A 19095-nucleotide genomic window follows, 5' to 3' on the forward strand; every position below is an offset into this window, starting at 1 on the left:
TATGCATTTGGAGACCTGGTCTTCCACAGCTCTGCCAGGATTCAGGCAGTAGCTCACACTTTTTGCCCTCTGCAGTGGTGCAAGGCACCTCAGCTTCAGTGCAATGTGAAATGCCAGCAGACATGGACTGTAGCATCCAGTACCAAAAATGTCTTATCCTGTTTACACACTGTTAGCCCAACTATTTTACATTTGTGGATGTATCACATATATTTTTTTTTCTCCTCTTGGCAGGTGATATTGGTGAAAAAGAAGAATGAGAATGATTACTTATCCATAACTCCCAGCAGTATGTCAGGTACCCATATTTTCTTTGAAATCTCTACACAGTGTCAATTAAAATAATATATAATATTTTATGGGCATTGAGTGCTTTTCAAAGGTTCTGAAATGAATTGGTCCTGGAGACAGAAGTCCTCCTTGTACTCCCAGAACAGGTATAAGTCGGGTAGCAAGATTCCCCCATATCACCCTGATGATGTGCCTCAACTCCCCTGCTGGAGGGGCCTGCTGCACGGAGGGAGGGAGTAGTTCATTCTCTGTGACCATGCCTTCGTGGACTTCTCTGCTGAAACTGCCAACACGGTGGCAATTGCTACCAACTGTGTCGAGGGTCATGGTGGTTTCTCTGATGAGGACATGTCCTCTAAGGACTGGACTGAAATAAACTCAAACCATCAAGCAATCATCCTGTAAAAATGGCTTTCTTTACTACTGATCTGGGCTGAATTGAGGCTGAGGATGTCAAGGCGAAAGGCTCTGGAATTCATTTCAAGTCTCCTTGACCAGCCTGTCCCCCTTTTAGATATAAAATATGGGAATGTTCGCTTAGCATTAGAATCATGGCTGTAAAAAAAACTGTAATGCAAGAGTGGGATGTCTACAAAGATGCAATATACAGAAATGATGTGGAATCCCAGAGAATCTCTCACTTTCGCTGTACATTTCTAGCTTTTTTTTTTAATTCACATTTTAAAAAGAAGCTGTGGTATTTTTCAATAGCTTTTTATCAATTCAAAACTTGCATGTTGTATTTTAAAAGCTCCTGTGTGAGATGCAGGATGCACATTTTGAGCTGGTTGGGGGAAGTCACAACAGGTCAGACTGAATTCCAGTCACTGTGTTCAGGGGGCATTCCATCTCTACTCCCTGGGAATGTCCAGTGCCCCACAGGGGCAAGGAGAGGTATGTCATGGCTTTGTCCCTCCCCCCATGCACTGTGCAGCAGAGGGTAGAAAGCTGCACCCACAAAGGGCACAAAAGTACCCAGTACTCTGGCCTTGTGGACTGGGACCTCCTGGAGACATTTTGACTCCCCAAAGCAAAATGTCTCATTATGCTTTCCCAGGGGAAGTATGACTGAACTGCCCTGGATGCAAGGAAGGGGTTAACTGGTATAACTTGGCTCTTTAGCATTTATAAATAGGAGTAAGCACCACAGACATGTGTAAAGCAAAAATGGCTGGGTGAAAGAAACTGATTTTAAAATAAGTGTCAGTGCAGCTGCTGCTCTCGAGTGTTTTTCATCCTGATCCATTTTAATTTTTCATTTCTTATTAAATGAAATGAAATTAATTTCTTATTAAACAGCTTGTAATCCCCCTGCATGATTGAGAATGGAGAAAGGAGCATGCTTGGAATATAAAGCTTTTCAAATCTTTGCCTACAGCATTGCTAGAGAAAGGTCTAAATCCAGATGGGAGGTCATCCTTAATAAATTAAAATAAAGGTCTAGATTCTGCTCTCTGAAGTCCATGGAGCTACCATTCATTCACACACATGTGACTGAGAGCAAAATATTGCCCCAAATGTGTGTGTTTGCCTCGAATTATATCTTGTAGTATACTAAATGTATATCTACTCACTTTTTTATACATCGCCCCCTTGCATGTATGCTGCATTTTTTATTACTGTTGATTACTTTGTAGATATTGGTCAAACATTCCGGTCCTTACTGAAATCAGTAGGAGATTTGCCTGAGAAAAGGATTGCAGGATTTGGCACTCTGTGTAATAACCAAGTCACAGTTACTGTGCAAGTCATTATTTCTGAATTATTTTATTCTGGTGCATTTAAAATCTCAACTTTAACATTGTAGTAGTGTGATTATTTTGAAGTGAATGTTGTGTGTTTGTGTGTGCTGTGTCTGTCTGTCTGACTCTCTAGCTAGACATAAAGATAAAGAGAGACGCCAAATTTTCCAAAATGATTTTGTGTGCCTCAATCTTTGGATGCCCAACTTGGGTGGCTTTCCCCTTTAAGGGCTAAAGGCCTGAGACAGTCAACCCTAGTTACTCAGGAGGCACATCTGAGCAGGGATCTATAAGAGCAGCAGAAAGCTGTGGAAAGAGGAGGATGCTCAGGGAGAAACAGTCAAAGAAAGGTATGGCAGAGAGTGCAGAAGAGCTCAGGAGGCTCTTGCAGGAGACCCTTGACTGGGGAAAGATTGGGTCTGGAAGCCAGAACCAGAGGGCTGAAGAAGGCTAAGGGGCAGGGAAAACAGACTCCATGGGAGTAAAAAAAGAAAAAAAATCTCCATCCAGGTAGGGCTGAGAGTGGCTTGCTCTAGCAGGGAAATGCTGCACAGAGCAGACTCAGGAGGGAAAGAGAAGCGCCAGGACTGAGTTTTGTTTTATGTCTTATGTCAATAAATTAGACCCTGGGAGAAGGGACATTATTGGACATAAAGCCTGAGTGCATTTAATAAGTGAACGGGAGAAACTGAGGCAGGCTGTTTGGAGATTGACCTCAGGCCACGAGGGGATGTTCAGGACAGGAGGCAGTTGGCTTGGTGACACACTTTATGAGGCCTGATTTTTCAGAAAGTGGGATTCCTTTGTATGTAAATGTATAAAATAAGAAATTGAAAATGGCACTATTGTGCAGTGTTTTTATGTGAGAGCCAAGTGAAAATAAAATAAAAAATAAATTCTTACACAAATGTGAATGTGCATTTATTAGAATGCAGACTCATAATACATTTAATTTGCCCTGGAGCATAGCCACAGGAATCTAAGTAGTCCTACAGAGTGCATGAAATTCTGTAATTTCTGTCTCTGGGAAGGCGGCCCGTCTGGCATGCATTGTGTTGGTCTGTACATCTTTATTATCATTATCCGTTGTGAATCTCAAACATTGCAATCTATGTGATGTACGCATTTAGAGACATACATGTTTAGTACAGATTATAATGATCACACATTCAAATAAAGGGGAGATTCAAGAAGAGGGGTAGTTTCACACACTGCAGGTAGGATTCAGAGTTGAGTGTGGTTTCAAATACATGCATGCTGGTACCTTCAAATAGCTGCCTTCAGCATCGTAGCACATACTTAAATAAATGATGACAAATTACGTATGATGCATGGACAGTATAAATATACATGCATGTATAATTATAACTTTGTTATTTCAAAAGCAAATTCTTTTAAACATGTTAAAGGCACTTATTCTCAGTTCTGATTAACTCCATAGCAAATTAGATGTTTTTAAAGAAGCCATGTTTGAATTGCACCAGAAATGTCTTAATCTGTTATTTTATTTATGCACAGATAGCTAGAAAATGCCCAAGTGAGTATTTACCCCCCTGCCCAAAATGTCATAACTGCAGTGAGATATGTTAACTCAAAGAGTAAGATGTAAGTACCTTGGAAACAAGGGCTTATGCAGAAACTGCCTTTTCAGCTAGAAATATAACTTTGTCTACTGTAATACAGATGCAGAATAGAATATAGGCTTGGAACTGGTACTCTCTCTTTGAGTTGATGTACTTTCCAATAAATAAGCAAGAATGTAACACTCTGTAACAAAACTTTCCTTTGTTCAAATATTCTAGCAGAGCTGATGCTTGAAGCATCACCCCGGAGTAGCAGTAACATACTCACTGATGATCTGATCCTGCTTCTGTTGAAGTCAGTGGTGAAATATCCATTGACACAATTGGTGCAGGCAGGGTCAAGTCTTGAGACACCAGTCTTGCAGTCCTTCCTCAGGCAAACCTCACATTGACCTCACTTATAGTGGGAACTGAGCAAGGAATCAAGTCTGGGCCAAAGTGTGAGCAAGTAAATAACAGCTGCAGTGTACGGTAAACTCACATTCATTTCTGCTTTACAATATACTGAAGTAAAATACTAAGTCCTGTTGAAGTCATCGGGATTTTTTGCCATTAACTTCAGTGGGGCCAGGATTTCACCCTAAGTGTATATCTTTTCACAATTTATCCAGAAATTGGGCTTCAACTCCCAGATATTAATACAGTTCTGTTTAAGAATGACCATTAAGTTGAATCAAGATAGGAATTATAATATAATTAAGTGCTTACGTTGGGGAATAGAATTTAAATGTCATAAATGCATATTTTCAGAAAGCAGACCTTAATATGCAATATTTCTTGTAATAGGTCACTCATTTGGAGAAGGAAAATAATCAGCTTTTATGAAAACAAATCTATCTGCAAATGAGTAGCTGCAAGACTAGTTTATGTAATTTCAAAGAACTGGGAAAAGTAATAGGTTCAGATAAAACTCTCACCTTTTCTGTGTAGTCTGTTTCTCTGTAATGCTCATTAACCTGTAGCACTCTTCAATAATTCAGATGGAAAACAGTTGATTGTCAAGTATCATTTGAGGAGTGATTTCTCATAAATTCCCTCAATGATCTTCTTAGGATAACTTAATTTAACCTACATCACTGTGTGGCACAGCAAGTTGTCTCCCTGTTCTTGTCCAGCAAAACATGACAAAAAGCCCACTAACTGAGAAGTTTTACTTCCTTTAACTAATGGACTTTTTAGAAGGACAGTAAATACTTTAATGTAAGGTTTGGTTAGTCCAGGATTCAGCAGCTTTGTAGTAAGCTATTGGGAATTTTCAAAAGGTTAGCAAGATTTATAATGTGGGCTGATTTTGCATGAAGCTGTGAATCACTCCACAAAGGCCCTTTTTACTTTGGAAGGTGTATTTTCTAATGTGCAGTTAAAAATAACATTTAATAGATGGTACCATGTCAACATGGTAGCTTATTGTTATTTTTTATTCTTTTGGTGTAACTGTGTTTTTATTTATCCAGTGTTTTTACCTTTAAAGATACTATTTCTTAGCACTGCATTGGGATTGTTTTTGCTTTATAGAAAACAAGTTTCTACTAAAATACTTCAATGTTCACAAAACAAGAAGGGCTTATCTCTGTACACCTGTGAAGGTGCCCAATTTGAATGCTTTATTTAATATTGCAGTCATAACTCATGTAAACAACCATTCCCTTTTCCAAACAAAAGGCACTTTTGTCTTCAAAAAAATAAAATCACATTTAGGTCAATTTTAATAATGAATGGAGGAAGCAAATCCCTCTACTTTTTTTTTAAAACTCTGTAAAGCCATTTTCTCAAGCATGGTTCATTCTTTTAGAATCTTGGTGCTCTCCTCTTTTCTAGTGCTCTCAATAAGCAAATCAGTATGTTTGAGTCAGTTTCTAAAATCTTATTTTCAAAAATGTTGGATATTTCAGCCTGCCACTTCCTCGACAATTAGATTGGTCAGTTTCATTTGGAACAAAGGCTGTTTTCTTTTGGAACTTTGTTTTCCTGAAACATTGCTTTGTGATTAGAGCATGGAACTATGAGTAAGGAGTCCTGGATTCCATTTGCAGCTGTGCTATTAGCTAGTTGTCACTCTGTTACATCTGTCACTCTGCCCCCATAAATTGAAGTGATTGCAGTACATTATTGTTGTTGTAAGCAGTGATGAGCTGCCAAAATCATAACAACCGGTTCCCTCCTCACCCCACGAGGGGTCATGGCCCACCCCCCGGGACTCCTGCCCCATCCAACCCCGCGTGTTCCTTGACCCCCCCCCACCCCAGGGACCCCTGCCCCATCCACCCCCCTTCCCTGTATCCTGACTGCCCCCCGCCGCCCCATGCAACCCCTCCTCTCATTCCTGATGGCCCCCCAGAACCCCTGCCCCATCCAACCACCCCTTCTCTCTGTCCCCTGACTGCCCCTGGAACCCCTGCCCCTGACTGCCTCCCACCGCCCCATCCAACTCCTGATCCTTTCTGACTGCCCCACCAGGACCCTTGCCCCTATTCAATCCCCCTGTTCCCTGCCCTCTGACCCCCCCAACCCCTATCCACCCACCCCCCCAAACTCCGCTGCCCTCTCTCCAACACCCCCTCCCTGCCCCCTTACCACGCTGCCGGGACGTGGCTGATGGCGCTACAGTCCGGCCGTGGCCGGAGCCGGGAGCCCGGGGACGTAGGGCCGGGACAGGAGTCGCACGGCTGGAGCCCAAGGACTCGGGGACGGAGCCGGGAGCCCGGGGATGCGGGGACGGGGCAAGAGTCGCGCGGCCGGAGCCCGGAGACGTGGGGCCGGAGGATGTGGCGGGAGCTGGGCAGCCGGAGCCAGGCGGCTGGCCGGCTGGAGCCGGGGAGGGCCGTGGCCAGAGCCAGAGGGCTGCGGCCAGAGCCACGCAGCCGGAGCTGGAGCCGGAGCCGGGCAGTCGGGGCCACCGCCGCGCCTGGACCCGCACTGCCGGAGTCCGGCCGCGTGGCACCACAGCAGGAGCCGGGCGGCTGGAGCCACGGGGCCAGGCCGGGCCGGAGTCGTGGGGCCGTGTCCGGAGCCGGGCATCCGGGTAGGTGGGGTCGCGGCCACTGCCGTGCCCGGACCTGTGCTACCGGAGCCGGGCCGCGTCGCACCACAGCAAGAGCCGGGCGGCCGGGGACGTGGGGCCGGGCAGGTCCGCGGGCTGGAGACGGGAAGGGCTGCGGCCGGAGCCGGGCGGTCGGGGACGCGGGGGCAGGCAGGGAAGCGGCCGGAGCTGGGCGGCCGGGGCCGGGCTGGTCCACGGCCGGAGGGCGGCCGGGGCGCACAGCCCTCCTCGTTCCCTCTACCCCTACCTCAGCTTCATCTTCCTGGGCCTGAGCGGGAAGCCTGCTTGCTTCTCAGCCCTCCCAGGCTTCCCACGCGAACAGCTGATTCGTGGGAAGCAGGGAGGGAGGAGAAGCAGGGCGGAGCATTCATGGGAGGAGGTGGAGGCAGAGCTGAGGTGAGCTGGGGCCGCAGCAGGGAGCGGTTGTTAAATTTAAATGCCCTTTTAGAACCAGTTGTCCCACGCGGGACAACCGGTTCTAAAAGGGCTTCTAAATTTAACAACCGGTTCCCGCGAACCTGTGCGAACCGGCTGCAGCTCACCACTGGTTGTAAGTCTTGTTTGTTAATTTCAAATGAAAAACAATTTTGAAACAGCTAAAAAAAAACCTAAATCAATCTATTTTCCTGCCTTCTTTCCCAGCCTGAGCCAGTAGACCAGAAACCAATACAGAGACATTTCTAAAAGGACCTCAAAACTACTGTCCACCCAACACAAATTTTTCATAGACCCAACCACAGACCATCATTTATTTCTGCTACAGGCCAGAGACACCAGAATCTCACTTATCCTCCATATATATACTAAGGATTTGATCCTACCCAATTCCAACTTCCTACTGGGCAACAAAAATGATTAAAGGGCTGAAGCACATCACTTATGAGGAGAGGCTGAGGGAACTGGGATTATTTAAGTCTGCAGAAGAGAAGAATGAGGGGGGATTTGATAGCTGCTTTCAACTACCTGAAAGGGGGTTCCAAAGAGGATGGATCTAGACTGTTCTCAGTGGTAGCAGATGACAGAAAAAGGAGTAATGGTCTCAAGTTGCAGTGGGGAGGTTTAGGTTGGATATTAGGAAAAACTTTTTCACTAGAAGGGTGGTGAAGCACTGGAATGGGTTACCTAGGGAGGTGGTGGAATATCCTTCCTTAGAGGTTTTTAGTAAGCTTGATAGGCTTGACAAAGCCCTGGCTGGGATGATTTAGTTGGGGATTGGTCCTGCTTTGAGCAGGGAGCTGAACTAGATGACCTCCTGAGGTCCCTTCCAACCCTGATATTCTATGATTTTATGGTCAAGAGAGCTCCATCTTAATCTCCAGATAATATCTAAAATAACACCTTCCCCATCTCCTATTTCACTAGGAGCTAGCAAAAACAATCTAAACCATGCATCTCCCTGTACTGGCTGGAAACCCCACTAGATCTTCCTTTCATACTTATCCTCCAAGTGTGAGTTAAAGAATCCACCCTTCAGGTACAGAGAACATATCCAATCATATCCGATTCACTCTATAGACCTCATTCACCAAAACAATGAACATTTATTTATCATGGGGAGAAAAGAGTTGACAGAGCTGCAGAATGTAATGTTTTTATTTGTAGTCAATAATTGAAAAAATGTATCATTATAATACAATCTCACCCCTGGGAGTTGGCTAATAATATTAGTGATAGTCACTTTAGAAATGCTGGTAGACATGTAAATATATAATGGGCAGGGAATCGGCAACAAAGTTAAGGTTCATTATGGAGCTTCAGCTACACTTGTCCTCATTCTCAAATAGTTAGGATTTTTTATAACGATTGTAGGCCATTCTAATGATGGTTGTATTAATGTCATAAATAAATGGCTATTTATTTACCTTCTTAATTCTAGCTCGTTTTTGTCTTGGAATTATTATTATTTTACTATGTTGATAAAGAGAGGATGCTATGGGCTGCTTCTGGCTTTGCAGAATGGGAACACATTCACAAGGCCTTTAAAAATTCTAAATGGAACTTCTTAGAGTTGTAGGTGTAAAAGAAGCTTCTCTTCACATCCCGATCACACATTCTTTCCAAAGATGTTTGTTGTTGGCCTATTTGGACAAGCATTCTCAGTATTATCTATATTTTCTTTCATCAGTTCCTTAAACCTTTGTTAGTTTTAGCAGTTGCCCTTTACGGACATATCTACGCTGCAATTAAACACCCACGGCTGGCTGGTGTCAGCTGACTCACGCTAACGAGTAGAATTCGAGCCCAGTGAGGCCAACTCAGCTGACACCAGCCAAACATGGCTTTTTAATTGCTGTGTAGACATTCCCTCCATCAGTGGTGCACAACCTTATTACACAGGAGACCACATAAACCTAAGCACAACCTTGTGTGGGCCAAACAGATTCTACATATTTCCTTGGGTAAATTAAAATGGTGTAAACGTGACAACAAAATACTAATGAATTGGCCATTATATCGTGTTGAAGCAGGCCACAGGCTTTGTAAATACTCTGGTGGGCTGTGAACGATCCACAGGCCTCAAGTTGGGCATCCTTGCCATGCATGATCACAGCTCAAGATCAAATTCCTGAACTAAAATGGCTTAAACCAGGTTATCTTAAATTAGCACTTGAAGAACAAAAAGCTTAGCCGCGTAAACATGGCCCCAGACTCTGGCATCTGTAAGGCTTCAGTGGACCTTGGCTACATAATCTGTCTATTCCACAGATTTAAAGCTGAGATTCAATACTTAGAAATTTCCTCCTTTGAAATCAGGCCGCAACTCCATACATTTTCATAAGATCATGATAGCAACAGAAATAGCTTCAGACCTCTGAAAAGAAGACGGGCACCTTCCCTGAGTGAATGACTGGCTTATCAGAGCTTCATGTCCTTTCCAGATGCTCAGAAAGCCATTTTCTACTTGTTGCCAAGGAGACTTTCATAGCAGAAGTGTATTAGCAGTCATGTGGAAATCTGTCTACACTTTTTCACGTCCCTGTAGGTTGGATATGCAGGCCTTTGCGGTGAAGCCTTTCAGCATCAAGTTTTTCATTCTGTTTAAATGCTTTTCACTTTCTGTGTCTCCCCATCCCTGTCTTCAATGGGGATGGAGGTTAAAACTCTGGAAGAGGTTGGATGAATATTTCTCTTCCTGCTGCAGAACATTTGGATTAGAATGATAGTCAAGGGAGATGGATAGCATAGAATATACACTATATATGTGCACACTGTATATATAATTTGGTACCCTAGCATGCCTCTAACAAAGTAATAACATATAATTCCTCCACCCAAAATTACAACTGGCAAAATTGTTTTTGGCCTTTTTAAAGCTATTCATGATTTTTTCACATGCTTCTATTGCTTTGCTTTCTTAAACTACTAAATAGTTCACTGCTTGCCTCCATGTAAATGGCCCATTCCTCTTAAGTCACCGATGTTATGTACCAACTACTGTTCCATGTAGCGCCCACATACTGTTTGCATTGGTAAAATAATTGATGGTTTGTCATCTGTTTGTTTTGTTTATTTTTAATGGCAGCATTTTTCTCTCTCTATACAAACTCCCATGCACACACATCAATATTGTAGCCTAGAATTTTCAAACCCATGTGCCAAAAGCAAAACACTAAGACCATATTTAAGATCCTAAATAAAGTAAGGCCTCTTATTAGGTGCCTAAATATGGCTACAGAAACCTAACTGTAGGCTTCCAGAATTGAAAGTGTTGGTCCTAGAGTCTAATTATAAGAACAAAGGTGTCTTCAAAGTGGACATAATTAATGTATGCAATGTTCATTAATCATTTTGTTATCTGTGTTCATCTGGTATTCTAACCACTGAATTGAAATGATATACATTAAAAACTGGAGGCTAAGGTTTTCCTCCTGCACTGTAGTAGCCCTACCAGTGCGTAGCAGCACTAAAGCCAGTATAACCTCAGTGGAGGACCTCAAGGAAAACCTACAACTATAGGAAATGATATTGGCAGTTCAGTAGGTAGCATGCTTCCCTTTCAGCCAGTAATGAACCAGGGAACCAGCACGCTGTTACTCGGTGCTGTACTGCTGGTGATGTTTACTCTCAGATGAGATCTCATACTGAATTCCTAACTTTTTGTGGTCATCAAAGATCCTATGACATTTTTCAAAACAGTAGTAGTGTTAACCCCAGTGTCTTGACCAAATTTTGCCTAAGTGAGATATTCTTTGCTTTCATATTTGATCATTCCTGACTTCCACGCTGACTTGTGGAACCAGAGAGATTGTATCATAATAATTCAGAAGCTTTAGAAAAGAAGCCAGCTCCTTGAAGTGAGTGATATTCCAGTTTGAGACTGGACAAAGGCAATCTGAATTGTTTGAATGACTCATGGCCAGAAAGCCGGGGCGAAGAAGAAGGATCACTTCATTTCCCTCACAGCTGCAGTAAAGTATCGTATAAATTTCTAAGACCACAGCTGATCAAGTTCAGATGTAGTTTTCTGCAAATGATGCTTTTGCCTCCTCCTTTTGCTTTGCTATAGGTCCTTCAGCCTGTCACCAAGAATTAAGAGGCACCGGGTATACCTTTGGCCATAGTATAAATAATAAATATAATAATAATGCGTTAATATGGTGTGTGGTTTGTTTTTTTTTAAACTTCCTCCTCATGGATTTTGTCTACCTCATGGAAATCTGAAAAAATCCATTAAAACTAACTTTTTATGTGCCTGGATTGTTTTATGGTAACTCTCCAGTTTTATTGTTTATCATCACAGTTTGCCACTCCTTCCCATTTACCTCTATTTTTTCATTTATTTTTCCTTTACTATTTTTTTCTTTCATTAGCTGTCACAAGACTACATATTCAGTCACTGAAATCTAGGATGAAATCCTGGGCCCTGGGTCAATTGCAGAAGAACTCCAATTGACTTCAGTGGGGCCAGGATTTTATCCCTATTCATCAAGTAGTGAGAGCATCAGACCCTGTGCTTCAGTACATGAGGCAGTTGCTGCTGGTTAACATGCAAATAGGCTACCATATCCCTCTAGATATTATTTTCCTCTGATTCATTTTTCCCTGTAAGTAATTAGGAACTTCTGTTTACTTGAGCATAATCCTGCCCAATTTCCTAAGGGGGATATCATACAGGAAGATCTGGATGACCTTGTAATCTGGAGTAATAGTGATAGGATGAAATTTAATAGTGAAAAGTGCAAGGTCATGCATTTAGGGATTAATAACAAGAACTATTGTTATAAGCTGGGGAGGCATCAGTTGGAAGTAACAGAGGAGGAGAAGGACCTCGGAGTATTGGTTGATCACAAGATGACTATGAGCCGCAAATGTGATTGGCTGTGAAAAAAGCTAATGCGGTCTTGGGATGCATCAGGCGAGGTATTTCCAGTAAAGATAAGGAGGTGTTAGTACCATTATACAAGGCACTGGTGAGACCTCATCTGGAATATTGTGTGCAGTTCTGGTCTCTCATGTTTAAGAAGAATGAATTCAAACTGCAACAGGTTCAGAGAAGGGCTACTAGGATGATCCGAGGAACGGAAAACCTGTCATATGAAAGGAGACTCAAAGAGCTTGGCTTGTTTAGCCTAACCAAAAGAAGGCTGAGGGGAGATATGATTGCTCTCTATAAATATATCAGAGGAATAAATACCAGGGAGAGAGAGGAATTATTTAAGCTCAGTACCAATGTGGACACAAGAACAAATGGATATAAACTGCATATCAGGAAGTTTAGATTTGAAATTAGATGAAGGTTTCTAACCATCAGAGGAGTGAAGTTCTAGAACAGCCTTCCAAGGGGAGTAGTGGGGGCAAAAGACTTATCTGGCTTTAAGACCAAGCTTGATAAGTGTATGGAGGGGATGGTATAATGGGATAGCCTAATTTTGGCAATTAATTTGTCTTTGACTACTAACGGTAAATATGGCCAATGGCTTGTGATGGGGTGTTAGATGGGGTGGGATCTGAGTTACTACAGAGAATTTTTTCCTGGGTGTCTGGCTGGTAAGTCTTACCCACATGCTGAGGGTTAGCTGATTGCCATATTTGGGGTCGGGAAGGAATTTTCCTCCAGGGCAGATTGGCAGAAGCCCTGGAGTGGTTTCATCTTCCTCTGCAGCGTGGGGCACCGGTCACTTGTTGGAAGGTTCTCTGCACCTTGAAGTCTTTAAATCATGATTTGAGGACTTCAATGGCTCAGACACAGGTTTGATACAGGAGTGGGTGGGTGAGTTTCTGTGGCCTGCATTGTGCAGGAGGTCAGACTAGATGATCATAATGGTCCCTTCTGACCTTAAAGTCTATGATTCTAACTTAATCCCCAGTATATCTGCACTGCAAATGGTAGCTGGCACTGATATAGTCTGTCAAAAAAGCATCTGCACAGGTTCGTACGGAAGAGCTTGTTGTTTTATGATATCTGTCAACAACAAGCAGGTATAAAGGTAATACAGTATGTGCTGTACTTTTGGATAGGTCACAATGCCAGCTGTAGACTTTATCTTTAGCTTTTGTTACACATTAATATGAACACCATTTGCAACAGTCACTGCTTCCAAAAATGAAATCTGTTTTTCCTGTCATGTAATTACCTTTAAGTGTAAGCCACAAAAAAAAGGCCGTTCAGGTTGAGTATGATGTGAATTATGAAACATTCTGCCATGGATCTTTGTGAAGGATTCTATTCTTTGTCAAGGACATTATCTTTCATTGTATTCACTATTGGATTAAACGTAAGCAGTGAAAATTCTGTTGTACATTCTGTATTAAAAATTGTTATATATTATAGGTGGAGCAGTAGTGATCCCTGTAGTTAAGGTAGGCTAACAGTTTTCATTATAACTCTGTTTTCAGTTGCTTGTAACTTTGACAAACTTCACTTATTCAAGCCAGAATTTCCCATACTTGGTCTCTACTTACACATTATACTAGTGCTGTCAGATAGTAGAGTTACTACTTCAACTCAAGTCATAGAGGACTGTGTCATGGATCTGATGGTCCTGAGTTCAGACCTTGCTTTCAACCCACATGGACCAGGGGGCTCATTACCATTACACACAATGGAATTTCTCTGTTTTTTCAGTTTTCTTTTTTTAAACCTGAAGAAAATCCACTCCCCAAATCTGTTAAAAGAATGTTGTTAAAGTTGCAAAATCTAGTTAGATCCTCCCCACCCACCATATTTCAGAGCCCAGGCTCGAGCCCAAGCAGGAATAATGCCTACACTGCTATTTTTAGCCATATGGTTGGAGCCCCAAAAGCTTGAGTCAGTTGACCCAGGCTCTGACACTCGCTCCATGTTTTTTGGTTGGTTGGTTGGTTTTTTTGCAGCATAGGCGTGCCCTTATTTTTCTCTACTGAAATACCAGACGGCCCGTGGCGGTGGCACCAGGTTATAGTCGTTCCAGCACTAGATCAGAGATTTTTGTCTGTATTGAGTTTGACATTTTTGTATGTATGAAATTTAGGCTATAATTCACATATGCACACATCTGCTTGCATTTGTTATGTGGAGAAGCATATGTACCTCTGGCCAGTGAAACGACAGAGCTGGGGTTTATACATAAAAAGCAGGTTTTTCTCTACTAGTTCTGCCCCTTGCAAACATTAAACACAACAGATAGTAGGAAACTCCAAGTAGGAAATTTCTTCATATTTCTTGGGGAAGGAAACATTACCATGATGCAGTGTGGAAGAGAAAAAACGTTATCTGATGTGCAACTCACAGGAAGAAAAGAAACTTCAACCATGCTTGGAACAGACAGTTTTATCACACATAGCAAATTAGAGCATAACACACATTAAAGCCTTCTACTGGTAAACTCCTTCTGCCCCAAGACATTAGTACATAAGATGAGTTGGGTTTTAGTTTAGTTTTGCTTATTTGTTTTGGGTTTTTTCATTTTCCTGTTCTTTAGTTGTGCCTTTCTTGTTTAAAAATCATCCAGATATACTGGATTGGGCCCATGCAAATCTAGCCTACTTGATCAACCTACCGTGAACCCTTAGTCATAATCCTGATTACATTTGCCTTAGCTGATCTCTCTGATACCAGCCCACTTTTGTGCCCTTAGATGCTTGTATATGTTAGTGGGTTTTTTTTAGAAAACACCATAGCCCTTGCTGCCCAGTTTATAATAAAATGTGCAGATTAGAGGAGGGAAGGCTGTGTAAAAGATTCACTGTTTTGAGTCATTTGTTTTCCAAGCAAGTCAGTTAGATGCAAGTGAGAGACTAATTTATTTGTCTGCTGCAACTACATTGATCATGTCCAAGCAGAAACTGTGGTAGATTTTGAACTCCTTTTTCTCAATGAGAGCAAATTGGTGTGTAACAGTAAAAATAGCTGTTCAGTATTGTGTGCATATATATACATCAGTCTGCATCTTACTGACCTCTTTTTACTAATTTGTGTGGTAACTGAGAGATTAGTATAAATAACGACCTTTCAGTGCGTTATTGTTTTACCTATTTACTCGCCACTCAGTTATGGCCTTGTGCTGAGGGAGCAAAGGAGGGAAGAAAATACCTGTACCACCAATGTGGTATCAATGGAGTAAGCTCCTAGCACAATGGAACAATTTGGTTAACATCTGGTGCTACCACAGTATAGATGTTTAATAATAATAATCATTATCATCATAAAACCTGTATAAGGTGTAATGGGCTAGATCTTTAGCTGGTGTAGGATCTGGCTCAGTGCTTTAAGGGTCACCATGAGAAGTGCATTGAACAGCAGCTGCTGTTCAAACCATCCTGCTCGTCAGTGCACAGGATCAGGACCATAGACATACCCCCTCAGCCCACCCCCAGAAACACCTGTTGGAGTCAGTAAGCACTGATGGCAGCCTTGCCCCTCCCATTTATGGGTAGCAGCCATATTATGGTTCCCTACTGCCCAGATGCACCAAGGAGGAGGAAGGAGAATGTGGAAGATTGCTGTGCCCTCTTCTCCACTAGCACACCCATTAGTACATTGAAATAGAGAAACGGAAAAAATGTGAGTAGGTTTATTTAAGTTAATAACAAATGAATGATGGCTGTAGTCACTGGGGCTTTGATAGCCCTGTGTATATTGAGGTTCAAATAACACTCCGTTTATAGCACCTAGTTTTATATTTATTTTTTCCGTTTACCTTCTTTCCTTGCTTTTTCCACCTTCACCTTTAGTCACAGATCCTGTTTGCAAATATTGGTAATGCCGTTTACTTTGGGCTGTGTTCAGGAAAAAGCACCAAGAAAGCTCTGCAGATCCCCCAGGTTACACAGATCTTGAAGCTGCTCCTTATTTCAAAGGAATACTCCTCCCCTTCAATAGAGGGCAAAAGAATAGGGACTGTGGTAGTGCCTAGTTCCTGCATGAGGCAGGGGGGAGGGATAGCTCAGTGGTTTGAGCATTGGCCTGCTAAACCCAGGGTTGTGAGTTCAATCCTTGAGGGGGCCATTTGGGGATTTGGTCCTGCTTTGAGCAGGGGGTTGGACTAGATGATCTCTTGAGGTCCCTTCCCACCCTAATAATCTATGATTCTAAATTACAGCTCCTTGCAGCCACCCCTTCTTGCAGAGCTGTCCATGGAGAAAGCACACTCTGGCTCCATCCAATTTATTCTCACTATTCCCCTCTTAGACATGTGTGTGAATAGTAGTATCCCCATTTTAGAGAGGAATCTGAAGAGAGATGTGAAGTGACTCACTCAGGGCATCACAAAGTTGGGAATACAATTCGAGACATTCTGATATGTTCACTCCTATAGGCCAGGCTGTACCTCATATGGGCTGTTTATTAACAACCCTGCTAACTCCCTCCCAAAATGTGGTCACCAGACCAGACCCCATCCTAAGTAGGTGAGTGTGAGGAGGATGGCCTAGGCAGTGACAGTCTCCATGTGAGAAGGTTTGTCTGGGCCCAGTTCAAGCAGCTTAGGAAGAAGGTGCAAAGACAAAACTATTCTGCCAAGCATATTATAATGGAAGATTCACCATATCTGTGGAAACACCAGGCAAAGATTTTGTTTTGACCCTTCTGTCCCACTAACTATAATTGGGAAGAGTGATTGTTGGTTGCATAAAAAGAAAGAGTGGACAATAGCCCTACCCTTACATCCCCCTGACATCAAATTCTCACTGCACATCCATTTAGGCTGGGTGTATAGACTTCCAATAGAGAAGGCAACTTTTTTATTTGATGGACTCTACCCTAGCTGAGACTGTTTCCTCTTTAGGTGGCAGTAATTACTCATTATCAGTATATGCCGTTATAACATCTCTGCAGTGACCAGATGAATCCTCCACCTATACACATAAAAAAAGCTCTAGGCCAGAGATCCCCAAACTGTGGGGTGCAACCCCCTAGGGGGGCATGGAGGAACATTCAGGGGGGTGCAGAGGGGCCCGGGTCAGTCCTCACAGGAGTCAGGGAGGGAGCACCACCCACACCCTCTTCGCTCCCGGCTTTGCTCCGGTCCTGCCCCCAGCCGCAGCCCCTGACTGCAGCCCAGCCGTGGCTCCGCCCCTAGCCCTGTCCCCAGCCTCGGCCCTGGCTGGCACAAATGAAGGCACAATGTGTTGAAGAAAAGGGCGTAAGATAAATAATATTGTTCTGTAATGGTGAAACGAACCCACATTTTAACAAGCTAAGCCATAATGAAATATTAAAAAAGGCCACACCATAATAACGTGGGAAAAGAAGACAAAATGAGTGATCCGTCTGTGGCAGGTCCTTTCCCTTTGTAGAAATCTGAAAGTCTGAGAAATGCCAACATGTTCATAAGAGAAGATAGACCTATCAATCAGGCACTTTAAAAGATGATTATTAAATTAACTAATCTGTAAATTAAATATTTTCCCCAAAACAGCAAGATCCCATCTGTAATGGCTGCTCACTAGAATATGGTCTGCACCCTTGAATTAGTTTGTGCTTGGACAAAACCTCCACTGAAGTTAATAGGAGTTTTGCCTCAGTAAACATTGCAAGATTTGGCCCAGAGGCAACAGCAAAATTCTACTTTCTTTCTAACTGAATGTTCAAATGAGGCAAATTTTCAAAGAGTCAGAGCCCAGGAGCAATACAAAAAATAAGGGTGCAGCTCCACAGCTGATTTTTACATACAGTTACTGTGCTGTGATTGATGAATGCAAGCTTGGTATTTAGGCATACAAACGGCCAGTTGGATACCAACACACACACAGTCCTGGAATCATAATTGCTCTTTTTGCACTCTGCTCTGGGTTGTTGTTGTTTTCAAAACCAGACTCTCATTGTGGGCCAGAATGTGATGCCTTTGCCCATGCTGAGTAATAGCTTACTCCACAACGCTTGCTAAAGGAGTGGGTGGATCGGCTTATGTGGCCTGCATCTTGCAGGAGGTCAGACTAGATGATCATAATGGTCCCTTCTGATCTTGAATTCTATGATTCTATGATTCTAACAGTCCCATTGACTTCAGTGGCACTTCTTTGTAAAATGCTACTTAATGTAAGTGAGGGCATCACAGTCTGGCCTTATCCGTTAACAGCTAACTGTAGATGGGACACTCCTGATCATGCAAGTTGCTGCACCCTGGCACATCTTTGTGTATGAGTAATCTCAACAACCAAAGAACCGTGCATAGAAATGCTTTGAAAATGGTACATTATCTTATATGGAAAGCTTCCTGTTGTGATATTAGTTATAACAAATCCGTTTTTCAAAAGCTTTTATTTTAGAAATGAGATTTCGAGATGCAATTTTTTCAAGCAATTTTTCCCCTTTCATGTCTTTCTACACACAGCGGTCCAAATTTATCCATGGTCTAACTTCACTAAGGTTAAGGGAGTTGCACTATGTAAGGATGTATTCAGCCCCATATTTCCAATCAGCTATGTCGCACTCTGTGTTAGGCTTTATTTTATGGAGAATTTGGGAATAGGTTCACTTTCCATCTTGAGCTATTCTCAGTGGCCTGCCCTCCACACTGTTACTGCTTCTAGCTTCCAGTCTCTAACCTGTTCACTAATATAGTTCGGCTGGGAATACACCTCTCCAATTTTGTTTTCTTTTTCATTTCCTTTGAGATTGCTGAATTAATGCTGAATTCTAAGAAGTGTTGACAAAAGCTGAATGCAACAGCTATTAGGAGAGAACCACTGGCATCCCAGGAGCCTTAGTTAAGTAAGGAGGAACCTTATAACACAAAATAAACTGCAATCACCATGGACATCAGAATGAGACAAAAAAAGACCATTTGATGCTGAGTTATGAAATCCGAAACTGCACAGACAAATTTCAAAGAATTACAAGTTCTGCTCACACAGCTGTTATAGCGACATTGCACATTTACAAGCTTGCAAGGCTAACAACGTTAATATTCAAGTCTAAAAGTCCTTTGGATGCTTTAGAAACACAACATTTTTTTTAATGTAAAGACTTCTTTGAAAATTCCTTGGTAAATTTAATAATACAGAGGTATTGCAAAGC

The 19095-nt window shown here is 42.5% G+C and overlaps 1 protein-coding gene across 1 annotated transcript in view; it reads left to right on the forward strand.

Moving 5' to 3' along the window:
* THRB (thyroid hormone receptor beta) overlaps window positions 1-19095 on the forward strand; it is a 77624-nt gene that overhangs the window by 13916 nt on the left and 44613 nt on the right. The window contains exon 2 of the mRNA XM_045006077.1: window positions 235-298. Within this exon, the coding sequence (XP_044862012.1) occupies window positions 235-298 (64 nt within the window). The remainder of the gene's footprint in view (window positions 1-234; window positions 299-19095) is intronic.

The sequence above is a fragment of the Mauremys mutica genome, chromosome 2 (genome assembly GCF_020497125.1).
Source record: "Mauremys mutica isolate MM-2020 ecotype Southern chromosome 2, ASM2049712v1, whole genome shotgun sequence".
Taxonomy (NCBI): Eukaryota; Metazoa; Chordata; order Testudines; family Geoemydidae; genus Mauremys; species Mauremys mutica.